This window comes from Gymnodraco acuticeps, unplaced genomic scaffold, assembly GCF_902827175.1.
Source record: "Gymnodraco acuticeps unplaced genomic scaffold, fGymAcu1.1, whole genome shotgun sequence".
Lineage (NCBI taxonomy): Eukaryota > Metazoa > Chordata > Actinopteri > Perciformes > Bathydraconidae > Gymnodraco > Gymnodraco acuticeps.
The window spans coordinates 1,336,363-1,356,779 of record NW_022989942.1 but is presented as its reverse complement, the minus strand read 5'-3'; the positions used below and the strand labels follow the sequence as shown (position 1 = coordinate 1,356,779).

General features: G+C 40.5%; 1 protein-coding gene across 2 annotated transcripts in view; it reads left to right on the top strand.

Annotated features, from left to right (window-relative positions):
- syde2 (synapse defective 1, Rho GTPase, homolog 2 (C. elegans)) overlaps window positions 1-5,705 on the top strand; it is a 50,297-nt gene extending 44,592 nt beyond the window's left edge. For both annotated transcript variants that reach the window (XM_034210136.1, XM_034210135.1), the window contains exon 8: window positions 1,814-5,705. In XM_034210136.1, the coding sequence (XP_034066027.1) occupies window positions 1,814-2,523 (710 nt within the window). In that variant the 3' untranslated portion in view covers window positions 2,524-5,705. The remainder of the gene's footprint in view (window positions 1-1,813) is intronic.
- Window positions 5,706-20,417: the final 14,712 nt, after the last annotated feature.

The following is a 20,417-nucleotide window of genomic DNA, read 5'->3' as shown; positions in this document are numbered from 1 at the left end:
ACATAAACCAGAGCCTCCTAGGCATTGTTGCTCAGGACTCAAGTGTGTATGTCTTTAGGCGAAGGCAACTGACACTAGTGACACTATTTACAGGTAGTGTGAGAGAGCATGAGCTGAAGAGGCTGAGGGGGTGTTGTGTGATCATTGTGAATTCCAGTTGTATGTGTTAGTAGATGTGAGCACATGGTTTTACAGACAAAAGCCTGTGACCTAAGAATGTCATTGTCATAACTACACTGTAGCTATGTACATATGACAATAAAAGCCTTGAATCTTGAAAAAAAAAGAGGAGAATGTCGGTTTGTATGTGAGAGAAATTCAGCACACAAAGCACCTTCTGCCTATTTGAACAGTAGCATTTTCCGTCTGCTTCCTGCCTTGATTTTCTCTGCTGACAGCTAATAGCTTTAATCCTGTCATCAGTGAATCATGTCTGAAATTAAATAACACCTTGTCTCCTAAAGGAGGATAATTTCTGTTTGTTTTAGGTGATAATTGCTTTAGCCTCAAGAGAGTTGCAAGGCATGCAACCGATGCACTTAAATACTGTATCAGCATCTGCCACTCCTGATGAATGAAAGAGTCACCATGGTTCATAAGAAGTCATCAGTTTTTGTAAAGATAATATTTCAAAACTCTTTCACACCCATCCAGACAAAAAAACATTCCGTTTTGTTTAAATTGGACCTCTTGTACCTGACTTATAGCCATAACTTTTAACACTATTTTGCTTTTTGTTCCTTTCCAATCCAGTAAGAGAGAGCTAGCGGTTTCAACAAGTGTAGGTACACAGAGATAAACAGACAGGTAACCGGGCTGTGCTGGTTGTGTTGAGTGCTCGCTCTTCCCTTTCATGGCACAGTCAGATGATGTCCAAACAGGGTTTCAGTTTAGTTAACTTTTTAAGTTTGATTTAGTCAACAGTTGATAACCACTAGTACAGAAGGATGGCATCAGAGACACAGAGTGTGGTGGTGTGACTTCAGCATGTGTTTGTCTGAATTTCAGCACAGCATGGCATGCGTTGATTATGTTGGCCGGGTGTGTGTCAGGGCTTCCATAACTCAAGATGAATTTATTGCTGGATTATGCAGATGTCTTTGTTTACCCAAAACAGGTTTATTCAGACGAATCTGGGGTTGTGCTACAGAAAGGCTTGTGTTTCACAGCATGTTTTTAAATGTCAGTTTCACCATGAAGTTTCCAAAGGGCGACTTGTAACGCTTAATGAATCGGTTCACACAAATTAGAAAGCAATAATATGTTTTTTTATTTACTCCCTTGTGATACATTGCCATGCAGATAATTGGTGCCAGTGTTTTGAGATTTTGTTTTGTTTGTGGAACTCAAAGCATAGATTAAAAATATGACTCTAAACTAAAATGATGCAGTCTAACCCTCCATAAACAACATTCATGATATTCAACACTTTGAAAAGTTTTCACTGAAACTACTTTTTACCAAATGAAAAGTCACACAAAGGTCAGAAGTAAGTTGGCAAGTAAAAATGTCTGCATGGCTACATATCACGAGGGGGGGTTTATAAAGAAAATCCCTTTTTTAAATTATTGTGTCATTTTAGGAAATATTCTAAGGCTTGTAAAATCCACCCAAAATCACCTTTAGCTGTCTTAATTTCCTGTCTTAGTTAAGCTAACAAGCTGCTTACTGTAGCAACATATTTGTTTGTCCATTTCGGAATGGAATACTCCAATTTAACCAAAGTTAATGTCAAACCATTTTTATTAATGATATTAGTTAAAATGGTCTCTGATTAACTGTCTGTGGTCTCTCTTCCTGTCTGCCCCTCCAGTTGTGGACCCAACTGGCCGATCTTCCTCTCAGCCCCCTGCAGCCTCTGTGGTTCTGACCTCATCCGACCTGCTGTCAGCGCCTCCCATCAGGCGGAGAAAAGAGCGTCCCCAGGTCCTGAATCTCTCTGAAGCGGAGATGGCGGGCGTTCTGCGGCCCAAACCGGGGCGCCTGGACAGCCCTAGCAACCGCTACGCCGGCGACTGGAGCCGCTGCGGCGAGAGCTACTTCCCCTGTGAAACTCTGCTGCCTCCCAACAGAGAAGAGTCGGACTATGATGACGTGCCCTCAGAGGATACAGAGGCAGCTGAGGAGGAGCAGGAGAATCCTGAAGAAGACCCAGAGGAAGATAAAGAGCAGATGGTTACCTGCCCTGAGTCTGATTCTGCAGAGCAGGAGCAACCTCAGAGAGAACAAGAGGTGAAGGAGGACAGGGAAAATGAGAAAGAAGAGGAGGAGACGCAAGAAGAGAGTGACAGTTCAGGCAATGTGCAAACTTTAGAGGACAATGAGGAGGAGAGGGTGTGCAACCACATCCTTCCCCCTCTCCTGCCCAAAGAGCACACCTATCAGGCCTACATGAAGATCCAGGACATCAGCCCTGTGCTGAGCAACAGAGTAAACCTGAAGGACCTGCAGGAGAGCATCGACACTCTGATAGGAAACCTGGAGAGAGAGCTCAACAAGAACAAGCTCAATGTCGGGTACTGACTCCTACTACAGACACACACTCATAAAGCCTGACAGGGTTTGGAGAAGACCTTCTCTACCGATCAAGTTGCTTCAGGATACAGACACAGGGTTTCTATGAGAGGATGGCATGGTGCTGCTGTAAAAACAATCAAGGATGAGAGGAGAAGAGTTGCAACGGGGCACTTCTGGCGTTTGTACCTTACCCATAGACATTCCGTAATGTTTTTATTTTACTTTTTTGTCGACTGTCTTGCTTTATGTTGTTGTTTTGTTTCAGTCCGGTTTTGTGTTCCATGTTATTATTGTTGCTTCTCTTCTTATTAGAAGAACCCATTGACCCCTCAGGGGTTTAAAAGGTGCCTTAATTGTGTGAAGGTGGTACATCTAGAGGAGAATCCACCCTGAAATAAAATGCATCCCCTCTTGTGATCGTAATACAGTTGTTGACAACCAACAGGATAACCTCTATGATGTTATGAAAAGTTGTTTTTTAGATTGAAACAGGCTGCGGTATATTCTGTTTTAAGCTGGTACATATTTATCCTAGGTACTATGGGGCTCTACTCATGCTCGCTTAGAAGCCAATGCCAACATTTGTTCAAATGAAGTTACTGGTAGACAAATGTATTCACTTGTACGATAACATGCCAGTGATTCCCTCCAAAAAAACGGGGTTCTGACGCAGTATTTGGACACTGGATAATTCAATATTTATGCAGTTGTTGGAGAAACTAATGGGATGAATTAGGCATTCCTATTAAGAATGTGTTTCCAACTAAGTTATTTAATTAGGTACTTATATTAGATATTGTGCCAAGAAAACAAAACCATGCCGTCTTACACTTTTGGCCGTGGCAAAAATACATTCTGATGTTTTACTGACCATTAATGGTCTCTAGTGCAGAATGGGAAAACTCTTGAATGTCTAGCTCATACCGTCTGTTTTCCAGCATGTAAACACAGTGTTTAGTAAAGTCTACCAAGATCATACAAGGAAGGTGTGATCATTCTGTTTAAGGGTGGATTTTACTTTTTAAGGCAGCAGAGAGCTTTTTTATTGAGATATGAAACCCTAAATGTTGTTCAACAATAATGCACTTATGAGGCAGGCAGTAGTGTGAATTGTCATTAAACTTCAAGCAGTAAATAATATATGGACTGTGGACTGAGTTGACAGAGAAACAGCCGCCATTGACACCTCTTAAAGATACATTTGAAAGAATGTGGCTTGAAATGTATTTACGTTCTGCATTATGTGAGATGTTCAGACAACATCACACATACATACATCAGTCAGAATTGAAAACAAGACATTGTCAATAGCTCTCTAATCACTGTTCACAGGAAGCTGTACAGACCATAGATATTGGAACTAAAGCCTGTAACTAAAAACGGAAAAGGTGTTTCATGTGGCATCAAATTCATTTCAGACTCAAGAGAATAGTTTAACAATTTCGACAATTTGCGTGAGTTGGATGATCATTTTAATACCACCCATGTGTATGCCAAGTATTGAACTGGAGCTAGAAGTTCCTTAGCTAAGCTTAGCTTATTTTAGATTAGCGTAAAGACTGGAGGCAGGGGGAAATGGCTAGTCAGGCTTTATCTAAAGTTAAAAGAGCAAACAACAAGTGACCAGAACCCCTTCAATGTAATTTAAACAGAACATATTTATTTGATTTGTGTGTTGCACATAGTCTTTATGCTATGCTAAGATTAGCTAATCAATCTACAGCAAATAGGCAAATTTTCTCAAGATGTTAAACTTTTCCTTTAATTCAACATACCAGTCTTCTTTCTGCTTCTCCCAGCTTTTATTGGCAAAACCGTGAAATAGACACAGCTGAAATGTGAAGCACAATTTCCAGAACTGCAGTGGAAACTGTTAGCGGAGGTTCAGACGACTAAGCTAGCTGCCTCAATCGACAAAGGACGTTTTCAGCAATCCAGGGATTCAGAATGATCAGTATTTAACCTATATGTATATAATTATATAAATGTATTCGGAGTATATTATTTTTACAGCTTCTATTTCAATGGTGTATTTAAATACTTCTGATGACCTCATAGTGTTGTAGCAATAGTTGCTTTTCCTCCCTTCAAGCTACCTGTACACATCTTAATGTGCTGGACTAATGGTACAACTTTAGCTGTAAAAAATATGGTAACTTGTGCTCTTGCAGAAAAAGTGATATTTTTATTGTATTGTGTATATATTTGACATTGTTTTGTGTGTCTGGTGGACTAAGCTGTGTTCCTGATTATTGGTGTTTTTTTTGTAAGGTACTGAACGTTGCATGGTCAAAAGCTTTACTGACAAGGCTCTTTCTCATCTGCCTTTGTATTTGATATTTATGTGTAAAAAAATACTTATTTTGTAATGTACGCTCATTTGTTCATCACCCAGGTCCTCCAATAGACAGATGACTGCACTGGTCAAGCTTTTCTCCAGAGGACTTAAAGACAGACTGATTTGGTTTCAAACACTTCCAAATTGTATGATTTACAATTATGAAAGGCCATGTATTTCCATGTATGTATATCTCTGAGTGTTTCCTTTAACACTTGTTTAAAGGAAAGAAACATTAGATGGGGCTTAGAGAAGGACAATTCATGCAAGGTTTCCCTTTTTATTTTCACTGTTCCACTCTGCTAACAGTCCAGCTGCTGATAGTGAAGCTGTGGATGCTGCTGTCAGTGAGCGGTCGGTGAAAGTGAGTTTCAGCAGGGTTCCTTTCCAACCATCTGTCTGTCTAGGCAACACAAAAAAACAGGGCCTGATTTATATTATAGAATACAACATGGAGAACATCACCTAGACTTACAATTATTCAGATGCTGACGATGATTTAGTATTGCTGACACTTTAAAGATCCATTATGTTTTTATGAATAATCATTCTCAATGATGCTCAAAGACATACACTCACACAGTTTCTCCTTAGCTGTGGCTTCACATTAGGTACTCTTCCTGTCTGTCTTCGCATCTTCCAAATGTCTTACCCCTCTTTTAGAGAATATTTCAGCAAGCACCTGCATCATTTCAATTTTGTGTTACACTTTAGAGGCTTTCTGTCTTGTCATCTTTGTCCTTTGGAGAGAAGATTTCACATAAAAAGCATCACTAAACAAAACAAAAAAGTACTTTGTATTGATCCTGAGAAATGTATGGTCATAATAAAGTATATTATTTTACATTCACATGTGAAATGTTGGTCTTTTTTGTCACGGATACAAATTCCATCATTTGATTAAGATGTTATTTTCCAAAAAAGAAATAAAGCATTAATCTCAAAGACATTTCCATTTTATTTAATTCATTAATAGTACATTTTCCACAAAATCGCAAGATTTATGTCACAATATCACCTTGAATGAACAGATTTTAAGGCCATTCAAACTAATCTTTCACCGATCTGATTGTTCTGCTGTCTAAACAAAGAAAATACTTTATGTGCAAAAATGTACTAAAATATCATGATTTGCAGTCAGAAATGTATATTTTTATAGAACAGTTGATATTTATGGGGTCAGAACAGTCTCATAATACACACATGCGCACAGAAGGATTCACAATTGTATTTCATGATCCGCAAAAGGATTCACACTTGTATTTCCGGATCCACACTTGTGTTTTTCAATGCACACACAAATGTATTCCGTTTCATATACATGTAAATAAAATCCAAATACAGAAAAAAGTTTTACATGTGTATTTTTGATCCTCACATATTTGTTTTCCGTTTAAATCTCCTGGACCTGCAAACACAAACAGCTTTCTGTGCACGGATCGCTTTGCATTCGTGTGTGGATTTTTTGAGACTCCCCTGACGGTCAGCCGATTCGTACTTGTAATTATTTCTATCTATAGCCAATCAGATGTCTCCTCAATTCTAAGCCAATCACATGAGCGCGCCCCCACGAGGGTAGATTTCTTGCGTTCATGACGTAGCGCTTCATGTACGCATTTTGCGCAGTCCGGCTAATCTCAGGACACCCTCCACTCTCAATACAGCGCCACTTTCCGAACAGGAAATGCACGCAAATACAAGCCTTTATATTATTAAGGTACAGCGCCACTTTCCAAACCATTGATGAATGCTTGTGTACACAAAAACGGCAGGCAAAACCGTTTTAAATGTGTGTTTCCTGTATGGCGAATACAGCTGCTTTATTTATGTCTGTATGAAGTTGTTGTGAGTGTGGAGGGAGCAGCTACAGGTTAGTTTAGCCTAATCGATCAGTGCACTACGAAGCCAGTGCTAGACAGTGACCTGTTAACGGGGGGGAGCCCCGCCGGTCATTATCGGCCGATATTCACTCTTAATAGTTTGATCGGTGCTCTCTATAAAGGCCGATCAGGAGAGCTGGATCTGATCGATATGGACATTAACGCGAGTGAAGTATAACCGGACGAAAGAGAGAGATCAGATCAGCTGCTGAGTCTGATGGAGACACGCTGCTCTGCATGATCACCTGATGCTCCGCCCTCTGTTTAGCGAGCTGACCGGACTGTGCAAAATGCGTATATGAAGTAATCTTACCCTCGTGGGGGCGCGCTCATGTGATTGGCTTAGAATGAAGGAGACATCTGATTGGCTATAGATAGAAACAATTACAAGTACGAATCGGCTGACCGTCAGGGGAGTCTCAAAAAACCCACACACGAATGCAAAGCGATCCGTGCACAGAAAGCGGTTTGTGTTTGCAGGTTCAGGGGATTTAAACGGGAAACTAATAAGTGAGGATCAAAAATACATATGTAAAACTTTTTTCTGTATTTGGATTTTATTTACATGTATATGAAACGGAATATATTTGTGTGTGCATTGAAAAACACAAGTATGGATCCGGAAATACAAGTTTGAATCCTTCTGTGTGCATGTGTGTATTATGAGACTGTTCTGAGCCCATAGATATTTTCTCACCCCTACACACAACTGACAAGCCTGGAATTCATTCTTTAAAAAACTATTATGACAGTATTTTTAAAAAAAAAAAACACCTGGTATTCTGCATGTGGCCTAGAAATCATAACACTTTAGTTGAAATGACTTGACACTGCAGCCGCATTTACCCAAACTATTTTAAACATTGTCTTGGAAAATCTGACCTTAACTTCAGGAAACCGGACTCTGTGTTATTTTGTGTTTTTTTCATCTCCTTGCTGTGGGAGCATTGTAACCCAGCCTCAGTGGAGAACAGATAAATAAGTCGGGGAATTGCCCTTGTTGGCTTATGGGAATCTCCCAGAACGACTTCCAGCTTCAGGGACATTCCCAGGATGCAGCTGCATTTAGCTGTCCAGTAAAAATCCAAGGCTGCACTTTCACTGTGGCTCCAAAAATAAAATATAAACATTACCAGGAGCTCTTGTGAGATATATGCAATTAACTTAGAACTAGTGTTCCACCGGTACACTCCAAAGCACTGTGCTGAAACAGTTAAATATTATTTTAAGTATGTTTCCAAAATTAGATCTAAAATCAGGACCATGAACACTGCGCCCAGGAGACTCCACTTCAAGTGATTCATATCTCTGGCAGCTAGCATTAAGAAGTCTTAAGCAGCCGCGGGCCTTTCATCACTTAATGGTTTTAAGTCTTGTTTGATGTAGCTACTGTAGGTTCATATCATGTTTTTATGGCTCCTTTCAACAGGTATGAGAAGCTCTAGGGTACAGAATGTACGCCTACCTTCCTGCACCCTCAAGCCCTGTTTTATATCCCAACTGAAGTAAAGAAAAAACTGCCTGATAAACACTCAGACTGGAATGTTGGGAGATGGAGCCAAATATTTAAGTGACAGTTAAACAATGTATGTAATTATAAACACAGGTAATTATGTCTCTGTCAGTGAAAAGTTGTTTTTGCTCTTTTTTCATGATGAAAGAGGATTCAATCAACCTGCAATATATTTTTTCAACATTTTAATCTTTTAATATCTCCACTCAGTGTCAGGTGTCCATTTTAAAGGTTCTTCCTCCATGTTTGACTTTCAAAGGAGTTATCTCAGTCCTAATAAAGCAAGAGTGAAATCCCATATGAAGACAGAGGCAGACATAATATCAACAGGGCCTGTTTAGATAGTCAGGGTCGCCACTTGATATTAAGCCGTCTATCTGGAGTATACTGAACTCAGTGAACTGAACTAAACTTTGGTTCATTTCTAATTTGGGAGTGTCGGGAGATATGGGTTTCTTCTGGTAAACATCCTTGACAGCCATCTGCATGTGAAACAAGACCTTTTCTCCCCTTCATCGCCTGTGGGGTTCACTACGAGGCAAGCTTAAAGGAGCCAGGGTTTCTTTGATTTAGCTGACAAAACCCAAACCTGTAGTCGAGATACCACATACTACAAAAGTGGTTTTCACCTGTCTTTTGTTTTCATAAAAGGAGGCTTTTGGTGTTTTAAAAGTTTAAAAGAGAGCCACCTTAAACACTGGCTTTGGTCTCAACATAACTTCCTAACCAATTAATCTGGCTTCATAGTACACTGCTATAATTCCTAAATCTCTATTGACCTTTGAGTCAGCATCATGGTGGCGAGTCAACGAGTCAACCACAAAAACACACCGCCTATGTTTCCGACTTCTTTTTCGGTACCATGTTACCTGTGACCCTAAAAACGAAAGGTTGGAGCAATTACACCTTCGAGTACCTTACCCAAGGAGTGATGAGACATCAAAGCAGACATTTAAAATCGTGAAGCAGTTGGTGACAACAAACTAAAACGATGTATAAAGATTCATTTTGTTAAAACTATTAAGGCAAACAACACAGAGTGTGCGGCAGGAATCACATCCTAAGGAAACAAGGGTCACCTGTGCATACAGTACTTATGTTGAGCTGTGTATAAGCCTTACTGTTTCCAATGAACTTTCAATAACAAGATATGTTTTCTGTCTTAGCTCCAGCTTTCACCTAGAAATAGTATCAGGTATGTGTAGTGTCTCAAAATAATACATATCAATTTAAAATGCATGTGTGTGTATAAGCATAAACCTGTATTGTCATTGTGTTAATTCTGATACACTTGAAGACCTTTTGACCTCCATTAGTTAACTTGGCAATTGAAAACATCTGCTTCCACTCATCAGCTTCCTCCTGACACGCACATGTTGTGCACTCTCCTCTTCTGATTCAATACTGGCTTCACGCACATAACAAGGATTACCACGGTATACATGTCATTAGGTACCAATTACAACCACATTCAAGTCTTTTGCATGTCTTTCATTGGACGTGTTCTAAGAGGCTCAGCTCGGTAAATGTTCTGCAGTGCATACTCCCCATTCACTCCTTATAAACATGCATGGTGAGCTAAGCCTGGGTAATTGCTGGGAAACTTTACGCTGTGACCCTGGGCTGGGCACACATTCCATAGATGCAGTGTCCTTCAATGGGAGGGCTATTAAACACATTTTACCAAGGTCCCAGCTTTCCTGATGTGTTTTTTTGGGGGTCTTTTGTTCCACTACAGTCCAGCCCCTGTACTTGGCAGCTCATCTGAGGGCCTCGGGGTAGATATCTTGACGCACCGCTGACAGATCCGCCTGTTCTGGACCGCGGTGATGATGAGAGAGCAGACCAGAGGAAAGGGGGGGGGGGGGGGGGGGGGAGATGAGGAGAGAGTGAGAGGTGGAAGTGAAGAATGGAGGGAAGGAGAACACAGAGGAGCGGTGCTTCAGATCCTGCAGGGCCGGGCCTCACACACCGTAGACCCTCTCCTCCGCCCTCCCTGCCTCATCCCTCCTCCACCTCCATTGCTCTGTCACTCAGGACTAGACTATTTCATTTTAATAAGGCTAATCCCTCCTAGAAGTAAGCTGCTCATCACCTCTCCCCCTCCTCCTCCTTTCACCGCAAGGACAGGATGAGGGTGAGGGTTTGCTCCGCTTGATAGGAGAGAAAAATGTGAAAGGTGAGACTGAAAAGAGGCCTTGACAGCAGCTGTGGTCGGTCTCAATGAGAAGATTTGGGCCTCCGTGGTTTGATAAACTTGCAGGTGGCGTACCTTTTGTAGCGATTCACCCTCCAACCAGCCAATAACATCATGCTGAAATGAGGCACGGTGATAACTTTGTTCCCCGCAGAGGAAGTGGAGTGACACAGTGGGTATTTTAGTGTATGCTATCGCCTGCCTTCTGTCAGCAGAGCACTCTCCAGCTGTCAGCAGTAAAACTTAGTTTGCCTGCTGCTCGAGAAGTCTCCTTGATGCTGAGTACTAGCGACGATATCCACGTTTTATGAAGAAATAGTTCCATCTTTCAAGTAAATATGGTTATTTTCATAGTTTGTAGTTAAATTAATTCGTATAAGACCTACATTTAAATAAAAAGATTGATACCACTATCATGTTTAATATAACTGGCAGATGGTTAACTAATCATAAAGACTGGAAAAGGGTTAACAGCTAGCATACCCAAAGCTGGCAACATTCACTTATTCACACTTCTAAACCTCATTTACAACTTGTTATGTAAACTATACATAATCTGAAGTGTCCAAACGACACAGGGATTATGTGCCCGACTATTTCTGATTCGGTTTCCCTATTTCCAGTCTTTGAGCTGAGCTAAGCTAAGCTAACTGGTGGTGGCCTCATTGCCGACAAACAGATAGCCTACAGTGTGTTGATGATTTTCTAATTAAATAGCAAATAGGTCCACAAATGTGGAACTATTTGTTCTAGAAAGAAATCCAACAAGAAATTGAAAAGTTATAGCAATTCATACTGAGCATTTATGTGTGAACCTCCTACAGACAAATGTACTTCATGAAAGCAATGTTAAGTACATTTTTTTGCTTTGATTAACAGTACTGTACCTTTCATTTTGTGTCTGTTTTTCTGTTCTCTTCACAGATGAAAATATTTTAAAAAATACATTTTAAAGTTTCCATAGAAGCCTAAAGGGTTTTTTGTATGTTGACATAAAGACTGATAGTTCAGATGACAGATCATAGGCTACTCTGAAGATTCTGCATCCTGGTCTGGGTTTATGCCCAGATACTAAATGATACACTTTCCAATGTGCACCTTAATCTGAAATCCTCTGGTAAAAATGTTATTAATAATTCCTCACTGAAGGGCTTTCTTTTGATGTGGATCAGGTGGCGGAGCATCAGTCAGTTATGCTGGCTGGCACAGCTTGAGTGAGAATCCCCTGCCTGTGAGGAAGTCCTTCCTCAATAATAACAGACTATATGTTTGTACTAGGGCTTAAGAAGTACTTTACAAAAGAACAGCACTTCAAAAGAATGCCTTTCTAAATTGTAGTCAAAGACAGGAAGAGACGTTGCTATAGTAAGCATGAGAGTCAATTTCCTTACCTTGGAAATACTACAAGACAAAATAATCTTGACTCAAGGTTTACTTATTATCTTATTATGTGGCAGTCAACTGTAGATGCAGCATTTGTAAAGCACCAAGCTCTTTAGAGAGTCCTTATTTTACAGTCTGACGAAATAATGTTAAGCAAATGTTATGAAGGTAGATATGGTGCAAAATGCGAGAGCGTGTAAAACCTGATGTGAGCACTTGCAGAAAAAAATCTGAGCTTGTGTGCATACATTTACACTTGTATAAAATATCCACGTAACTGTGAACCAAATGTACACTTGTATAAAATATCCACGTCACTGTGAACCAAATTTGAAGTCACAGAAGAAAACAATTTTTTTACAACTTGACGAATCTGCTCTGTGGCAGTATACATCGACGAATCTGCGGTCTTGACTTTTGCTACACTTCTTGCGATAAATGTGTCGCAAAAGTAATTTTCACCTGTAGATGTGGGGGAGGGAGGGGGGTTGGAGCGAAGGAGCGGAGCTATCAGAACAACGAGGCTTGCTTGGGTCAGTCACACAGTCACAGCGACAGTCAGGTCGAACCGGATGACTGCGGGGCTAACGGTTCGTGTCGCTACCGCTGACATGGCGCGTCAATCAACGGTAAGTTTTGCCCATTACTTGCCCAGTATTACTTTGAATATTATTATTGTGATTGAGGATTAAATCCGTTTTGAAGACTACCGTTTTATATCGTGCAGTTTAGCGGCAAAAATAACGTCAGTTAGCCAGCTAACGCTAGCTTTGTTGAGTTTATGCTAGCTAAACAAGTAGTGGTTGTAGTCTACAGCAGTAATTCATATATTATAGCCTACTGCTTTGGCACTAACGGTTGATAACCGTTTATGAAAATAAAACCAATTGAACTGTACTGAAATAATGACAAGTTTTATAATTGTCTTGGGCTCCTGCTGTTTTTAAAGCCTTTGTAAATTATCCATGCTATTTAGCTAACGTCGAAGTAGTGTATGTGAAATCAACCTCACAATAAGATGTGTGTATATTACAATTATTAATGTCATATTTCAAGATGATTACTTAGATATTACAATATGGTTCGTTGAGCTGGAGTTCATTATTGAGCTTACACGTTAACGTCACAGTCATCTGAAGAACAAACCCAAACCTTGTTGTTTTTATTAATTGTATTACCAAATGGGTATCAAATAAACAGTAAGCATTGGTAGCCCAACTTCCAAAGTTACAATAAACAATCCAACATGTTCAACAGAAGAGAATCAGTTATATTGTTTGTACACATGGTACTTTACATATATATCTGTTTGTTTAAGGTGTCCAGGTGATGCAGACAGGCTGGACCAGAGAGTGAGAGACAGAACTGGACTCCTCACAGCAGTGAACTTCAGCACAGGTACAAAGACTCTATTTTTCATACTGTACAAAGAATCAAGAAAAATATTGGCTTAAATAAATGAAGTATTGACTTTAATACACTGATATACATTCCATTAAACAATACTAAATACTAGATCACCTACACATCAGTGAAGTTGAGGGTTTTTTCCATGCAAAAGGTTACATTTAGATGTTAACAAGCAATATGACTTTGTCAGCTTTCTAATTTAATGTATTGAAGGCAAAGCTATTTAACACATAGTGAGAACTGCTACTATTTATCTCTCAATATTGTCTGTAAAAAACGTGGTAAAAGTGATTCTTTCAGTGAGACAACAGAGCAAGCTTCTACAGTTCCACTACGTTTTGATAACAGTTAAATATTATTTTGATAATAACATATATGTCAATGTTGATGAATTTCATACTGTTCATTCATAATCTGATTACAATTAAAAAATAATTATATCAACAGCCCCTAAACACACCTCTTTCATAAATAACACACTTGTTCTGCAATAATGTTTTATGTTTCCTGTCATTTTTGTTAGGAAAGGACATGCCCGAAAGACACGACTCAGCATCTCCTCTTTCTCTGAGGGTCAAGAAGAACATCCAAGAGGAACATTAAAGGCTGATGTTATGAGATTTTAAGACCAGTACAGGACATTCACTAAGAAACTACTTATATTGTGAAAACAAAGATCTGCACACCGAATATTTTTGTAGTCTATCAGGACCATCATTTGTTTCTGACGCTGCCTGCACCTCAGAGAAGGGGTGGTTATAGTCAGGCTTATAAAGTGTGGCGAAAAACACAGTCAGCTGATGGGATGCATCTATTTCCACATCTACACTCCATCAGCTGATTATTTCTATTTGCCTCACTTTATGAGCTTCACATCACTTGTGCCTTGTACCGCAGAGTTTGCAACGTCACAAATAAATGGGGCCAATCTTCAGTCAGATGTGAATGTGTAATCTAACATTTTCAGTAAGAATAATGGACAAAAGGAATGCAAATACAATTTATTGAAATGTGAACCAAAAGTTAATCAAACATGTTTTAAATAAAAAGCACATATGGACAGAAGGTGTAAACCAAGCGGCAAACTGTGGGGTAGAGCCGGGAAGCCAATACGGAAGTGCCACACACTGCAGTTCATATATTGGCCGATAGGCGATGGCTGCAGAAAGGAGCAATTTCCATAGACCCCCATGTTAAAATGCCTGATTTTACAGCAGAAAAAAACATGTTTCTACCCCTGGCTCCATACATTTTATTATCGATATAGTTAGATTCCACCTTCATGATTATGGATCTGTGAGTGAATTGTTTTCTAACGCGACCCTTTATATTTATATTAGGTCTTAAAGTTTGTGCTACATTAGGGCGTGGTCACTTTGATTGACAGATACGTGCCTCACTGTCAGCTAACAGCAACTTGTCCAATCTGCTAGGCTACAACCATAGAGGCTACAACGTTAGTTAGTTGTAGTTACTGTACTTGATCCTTTAGCTGTGTTCGTGGTGATCGTGCCTGTTAGGGAATATTGTTACAAATACCAGATAATTAAAATGTCGTGCTGTGCGCTTGAATGTACTAACAGATCTTCCAAGAAGTCTACTTTAAGCTTTTTTCGGTGAGTAAAATGATAATATTATACATGTTAACCCCGTTAGCAGGTGTTTGTGTGCTTGTTAGCTTAGCCTGTTATGTAGCTTATTAGCCAGCTAAGGACGTAACCCTTTATACATATATACAGTTTAGTTTATGATTCAGCCTTGGGTAAGACTTTTATACTATATGGCTATGACGCCCATAATGCTAAACGGGAGCAAATGTTAAAAGGGGTGGGCCGCCGAAGCTAACGGGGCTGCAGGGTGCTAGCTCGCTAGCGCGTCCCGGCGGCCGTAGCTAGCACCCTGGGGCTCCGTTAGCTTCGGCCAGCGGCGGAGTCCGGCGTTATAACTGGAGATCAAGGAATGCATCGTAACGCGGACTTGGTTCGCCTGCAGCCCGCTGTAGTATTAGCTAAATAAATGATGTTGAGCAAGGCTTATTAAGCTGAACACCGCCACAATTATTCTGCTATGTATCGGTACTTATTTTTATTTTATTAACGTGTGAATGACAAGCATTAAGAATAATACCAAATAGCTAATTATCTTGCAGATTGTCTCGTTTGATTATGAATGTAACGTTTATATAGTGGAACTACACTGTTTTATCAAAACCAAAGTGCCACGCAGTGACTTGGTATGCATGTATTTCAGCAGGAAATGTGCAACCTAGATGACATTTACCAACACAGACTATATAGAAATATTTGTAAAAGTTGTTCATGCGTTACTAAGTGAATATGGCATTAACCCTCCTGTTGTCTTCGGGTCAAATCTGACCGATTTACTACTTTCATCAATCATGTATTACATTCGATTGATACTGAGAGCATGTTAGCTTAGCTTCTTAGCCTGAGCTAGGACTCGAACGTCACGCTCGTTGGCAGCAGGTCCCGCCCTGTCCCGCCTCTTTGCCCTTATTTCGAGAAGGCGGGAGTTAGACTCTGACGACACCGTCGAGCCGTTAGTGGCCGACTCCGCCTACTAAGGGCTTCACGGCAACTCTGCAGAATCCTATGGGTGACGTCACGGACCCTACGTCCATTTATATATACAGTCTATGGTGTAAACCTATTAAATGTATAAGTAAACACATTTAGTCAAATAACGTGACAGACTAGGCCTGTGCAGTTGGTATCAGCTATGCCCAGCATGGGCTCCTCCATCAGGCCTGGTCCTCCTCGCTGAGGAAAGACCCTCAGTCCTCTCCAAACCAACAGACAGGACGTCCATCACACGGAGGTTTCTCCCTGAAGTCTCTGCAGCCCTCTGGACACCACGCTGTCTCAATCCGTCCACACTGAATATGAGATTGGGAAAATGAAAATAATAAATGCTTTAGACAATAATAAATATAAAGTTAACTGTTGAGTTACTCCGTTTTTTTAGATTATCAATACTATTACTGTATAACAAATATCTCAGGTTAAGAGGCACATTCAAATAAAGATTGGTCTTTAAATACATTTTGTCTTTTGAATTGTTTGTCTAAAGTCAAGGATCTAGAACTGGTACTTAGATTGAATGATACAGTCTGGTTATTATGCTGTTTGGAGGAGGCCTCACAGGTAAGAGTACTAACTAGCTACCATCACATGTACCATAGCTTGACTTAAATGTATTAAACGTATAATTAAGTGATATCAAAATATAAATAACTAATGTCATGCAAACATATTAATATTTGCTTGATTCCAGAGTTGAATTTAGCACAATTGCAAACAAACGTGAAGGGATTTTAAGATTCTGAAGTCTTCGTTCTAAATAGAAAATAGCATGGATAATTTACAAAGACTTTAAAAACACAGCAGGAGCCCAAGACAATTATAAAACTTGTCATTATTTCAGTACAGTTCAATTGATTTTATTTTTTCATAAACGGTTATCAACCGTTAGTGCCAAAGCAGTAGGCTATACTATATTAATTACTGCTGTAGACTACAACCACTACTTGTTTAGCTAGCATAAACTCAACAAAGCTAGCGTTAGCTGGGTAACTGACGTGATTTTGCCGCTAAACTGCACGATATAAAACGGTAGTCTTCAAAGCGGATTTAATCCTCAATCACAATAATAATATTCAAAGTATAGGGCAACATTTACCGTTGATTGACGCGCCATGTCAGCGGTAGCGACACGAACCGTTAGCCCCGCAGTCATCCGGTTCGACCTGACTGTGGCTGTGACTGTGTGACTGACCCAAGCAAGCCTCGTTGTTCTGATAGCTTCGCCCCTTCGCTCCAACCCCCCTCCCTCCCCCACATCTACAGGTGAAAATTACTTTTGCGACACATTTATCGCAAGAAGTGTAGCAAAAGTCAAGACCGCAGATTCGTCGATTTATACTGCCACAGAGCAGATTCGTCAAGTTGTAAAACATTTGTTTTCTTCTGTGACTTCAAATTTGGTTCACAGTTACGTGGATATTTTATACAAGTGTACATTTGGTTCACTATTACGTGGATATTGTATGCACACAAGCTCAGATTTTTTTCTGCAAGTGCTCACATCAGGTTTTACACGCTCTCACATTTTGCACCATATCTACCTTCATAAAATGTCTGCTTGCTGGATTTTTTTCCTGAGCTCCTTACCACATCGCAATGTTATATCATTTCTCAGAAAACAAATAGTCACTGAGATAATGTTCATTACTCAAAAGAAAAAAATAGTAAGTCGACTTTGAGTCAAGTCTTTTTTTCTGAAACTGTATTTTTACATGTTCTATTCTTGACTGCACACTGGACATACTCATGTCAACACTCTCTTTCACACACACACACACACACACACACACACACACACACACACACACACACACACACACACACACACACACACACACACACACACACACACACACACACACACACACACACACACACACACACACACACACACACACACAACACACAACACACACACACACACACACACACACACACACACACACACACACACACACACACACACACACACACACAGTTGTGTAAATTGGTTCGGGGCTGGTAGAAATGACAAGAATCCAAACTGTTGAGAGCTTTGAAATTAGAAAATGAAAAGGAGTCAAGAGGGAACATTCCACAGCAGTGCCCTGGTCACCTGATCGCTTATGAGGTCAAGGGTCAACTAATGAAACCTACCCACAGCCTTTAAAAAAAAACGGCGTTTACAGCGATCAAAACATATCCTGACAAGTTAATAATTTTAGCAACTCAGCGGCTGCTTTGAGTTTAAAGAGATGCTGAGGAAATGCTTTTTGAGGCTAACTAGATGCACATGTGTTGTTCTGACGGAGACGACAACAATTAGAAACATATCTAAACAATATTTTTCTCAGAGGCAACCACCTGTTCCTTCTCCAGCATGACATTGCGTGTTTCTGTCTAAATCTGTGATCCAACTTGGTTGACTGTGTGTGAAATGTGCAGGGTGCTCCCATGTTGGGGGATTTAGGCAGCAGACCCTCACTCCACCCCACCCCAGCAGGAGCGGCTAAGAGGCCAACCAGAACAATGCCAAGGCAATGGCTTCATTCGCCAGGCCAGATGTACAGCCCTTCCTGCCCAACACCTGCTCACATTGTTTCCCAGGATCTGGCTTGAACACTTTAAAGAATTGGTGATACAAATTGGACTGCAGGCTATAGACACCCCCCTTAGTTAAGGATTTATTTTCATCTTATTATGTTTGGGAAATCTCTTAGACTTATAAAGAAATCAACCGAGGAAAATCTGACATCATGAATACCCTTAATGCCAGGGGGTGGGGGTTCACTGGGTTTATTGCTGTAGTGTTTCCCATTGTCCAAAACATTAAAGAAGTGTGAGTGGAGCTTAACCCTGCAAAGCTCTCTGCATTTATCTGTGGAGTCCCAAATGCCACGGGTGTTTATGTTTCATGCAAGCTTACTCAATTGCACAACATTCTTTGCATCAACCAGTACAATAATGACTAACCAGCGAGGGTGAGGACACTCCCTGCGTGTGTGTTGGTTTGCAGAAGGCACATTCCTGAGTCAGCCTGGGAGAAAGTGAGAGGCTCCGGAGAGGAGAGAGCGACTGCAAAACAGAATTCCCAGAGTGGGTTGAGGAGGGGACGACTGGAGAGCAGAGGCCCCTTTTGTCACCCGGGCCTTATATTGGTGCCTCAGAGGCCATATAGATGCCTGCCACTGTGCACCCTAACATCAGCCCATTCTTCCCCATCCTCCAACCCCTCTGCTCCGTGACAGGACCATCCTCGTGGATGGGTCATGGCCAGATTGAAGTCGACCCCAGCTCACTTCTCTTGAGGGGAATCAGCTCTGTTTTTTTCTTCTTCTTGGTCTTCTCTCTCGCCCATCATTCAACGATTTAAATTGCTGTTGTTTATCGCAATCCTCTCTCTTTCCTTCGGAGGCATCTCGGACAGTGTGAAAACCAGGCAATAGACAGCTGCCCAATATTATGCATGGACCCCCTCTCTGTGTCCCTCCAGTCTCCTTTCTGGCAGGACACCGACTGTCAGTAGCGCCTATAGGTTTGGTGAGCTGCTCTTGACCTGAGTTGGACTCAGAGCGAAACTAATAGAGTACAGAGGGCTGGAAAGGTAGTTGTTGCGACACACAGCAGTGAAACAGCGTCCTCAGAAGTGTTGGAAACGAATTAATAAAGAGAAAATAATTAAATGTTTTGGTGAGAACTTAATCGAATGACACCACCGTGTTTCCAGATGCTGAGCTAATGTCATTTGAACAGCAATCCACTGCAAATGTTATGGCCACTCGTTCAGATGCAGCACCCTGTAATGTCAGAACAGCCAAGCCTAACAAGGCTGTGACCAGTGTTTAGATGATGACGTTACAAGGGCAACAACACAATCTATCATATTTTCAAGTTGTTATGCTGAACATATCAGCAAATATTAAGCAGATACAGAACAGCTTTCATTTGCACTTTCTAAACGAGTCCGTCAGGAACTGGTTGCTGAGCCGGTAGTGTCGAGAGCTTATTGTCTATTCTGTTAATAGAGACCTCCATCTGCTGTGACGGAAAACATGCCAGGTCAGACTTGAACCAAACAGTGAAGTTGTACAAAAAGTGGCCTGTAAAATATGTAAATATTAGCTAAAAGAAACTAAATGGCAGCTGCAGAGTCAGATACAAATCCTCTGTGGGTGTGTAGTTCCAAATAAGCCATTTGACACAGAGTGATTACATCCATTGTTTATGTCAAAAATACTGACTAGTGCAGCTTTAACAATGTGTTCAAGTCAGGGTTTTCTGATTAAGAAAATAATGGATAATTTACAGAATCTTTTGGTATTTTCTTGCTTATTACTTTTACAATCCAGCCAGGCCCACTGCAACACGTTCAGATAGATGCTGTGTGAACTGTTGACTGAGTGAAGACGCAAACTGTAGAGGGTTATTTATAGGTTATGAGTCTGTATGCAATAAGGGTTTGTGGTCTGTGACTTTAAATTCCTTCTTAATACAACACAAGATGAGCCGTGCCAAATTAATTTTACACTAGAGGAGTTTTCAACAACAACAGATAAAAATCATGAAATTAAAGAGCCATAAAACGACTTCCTGTCAA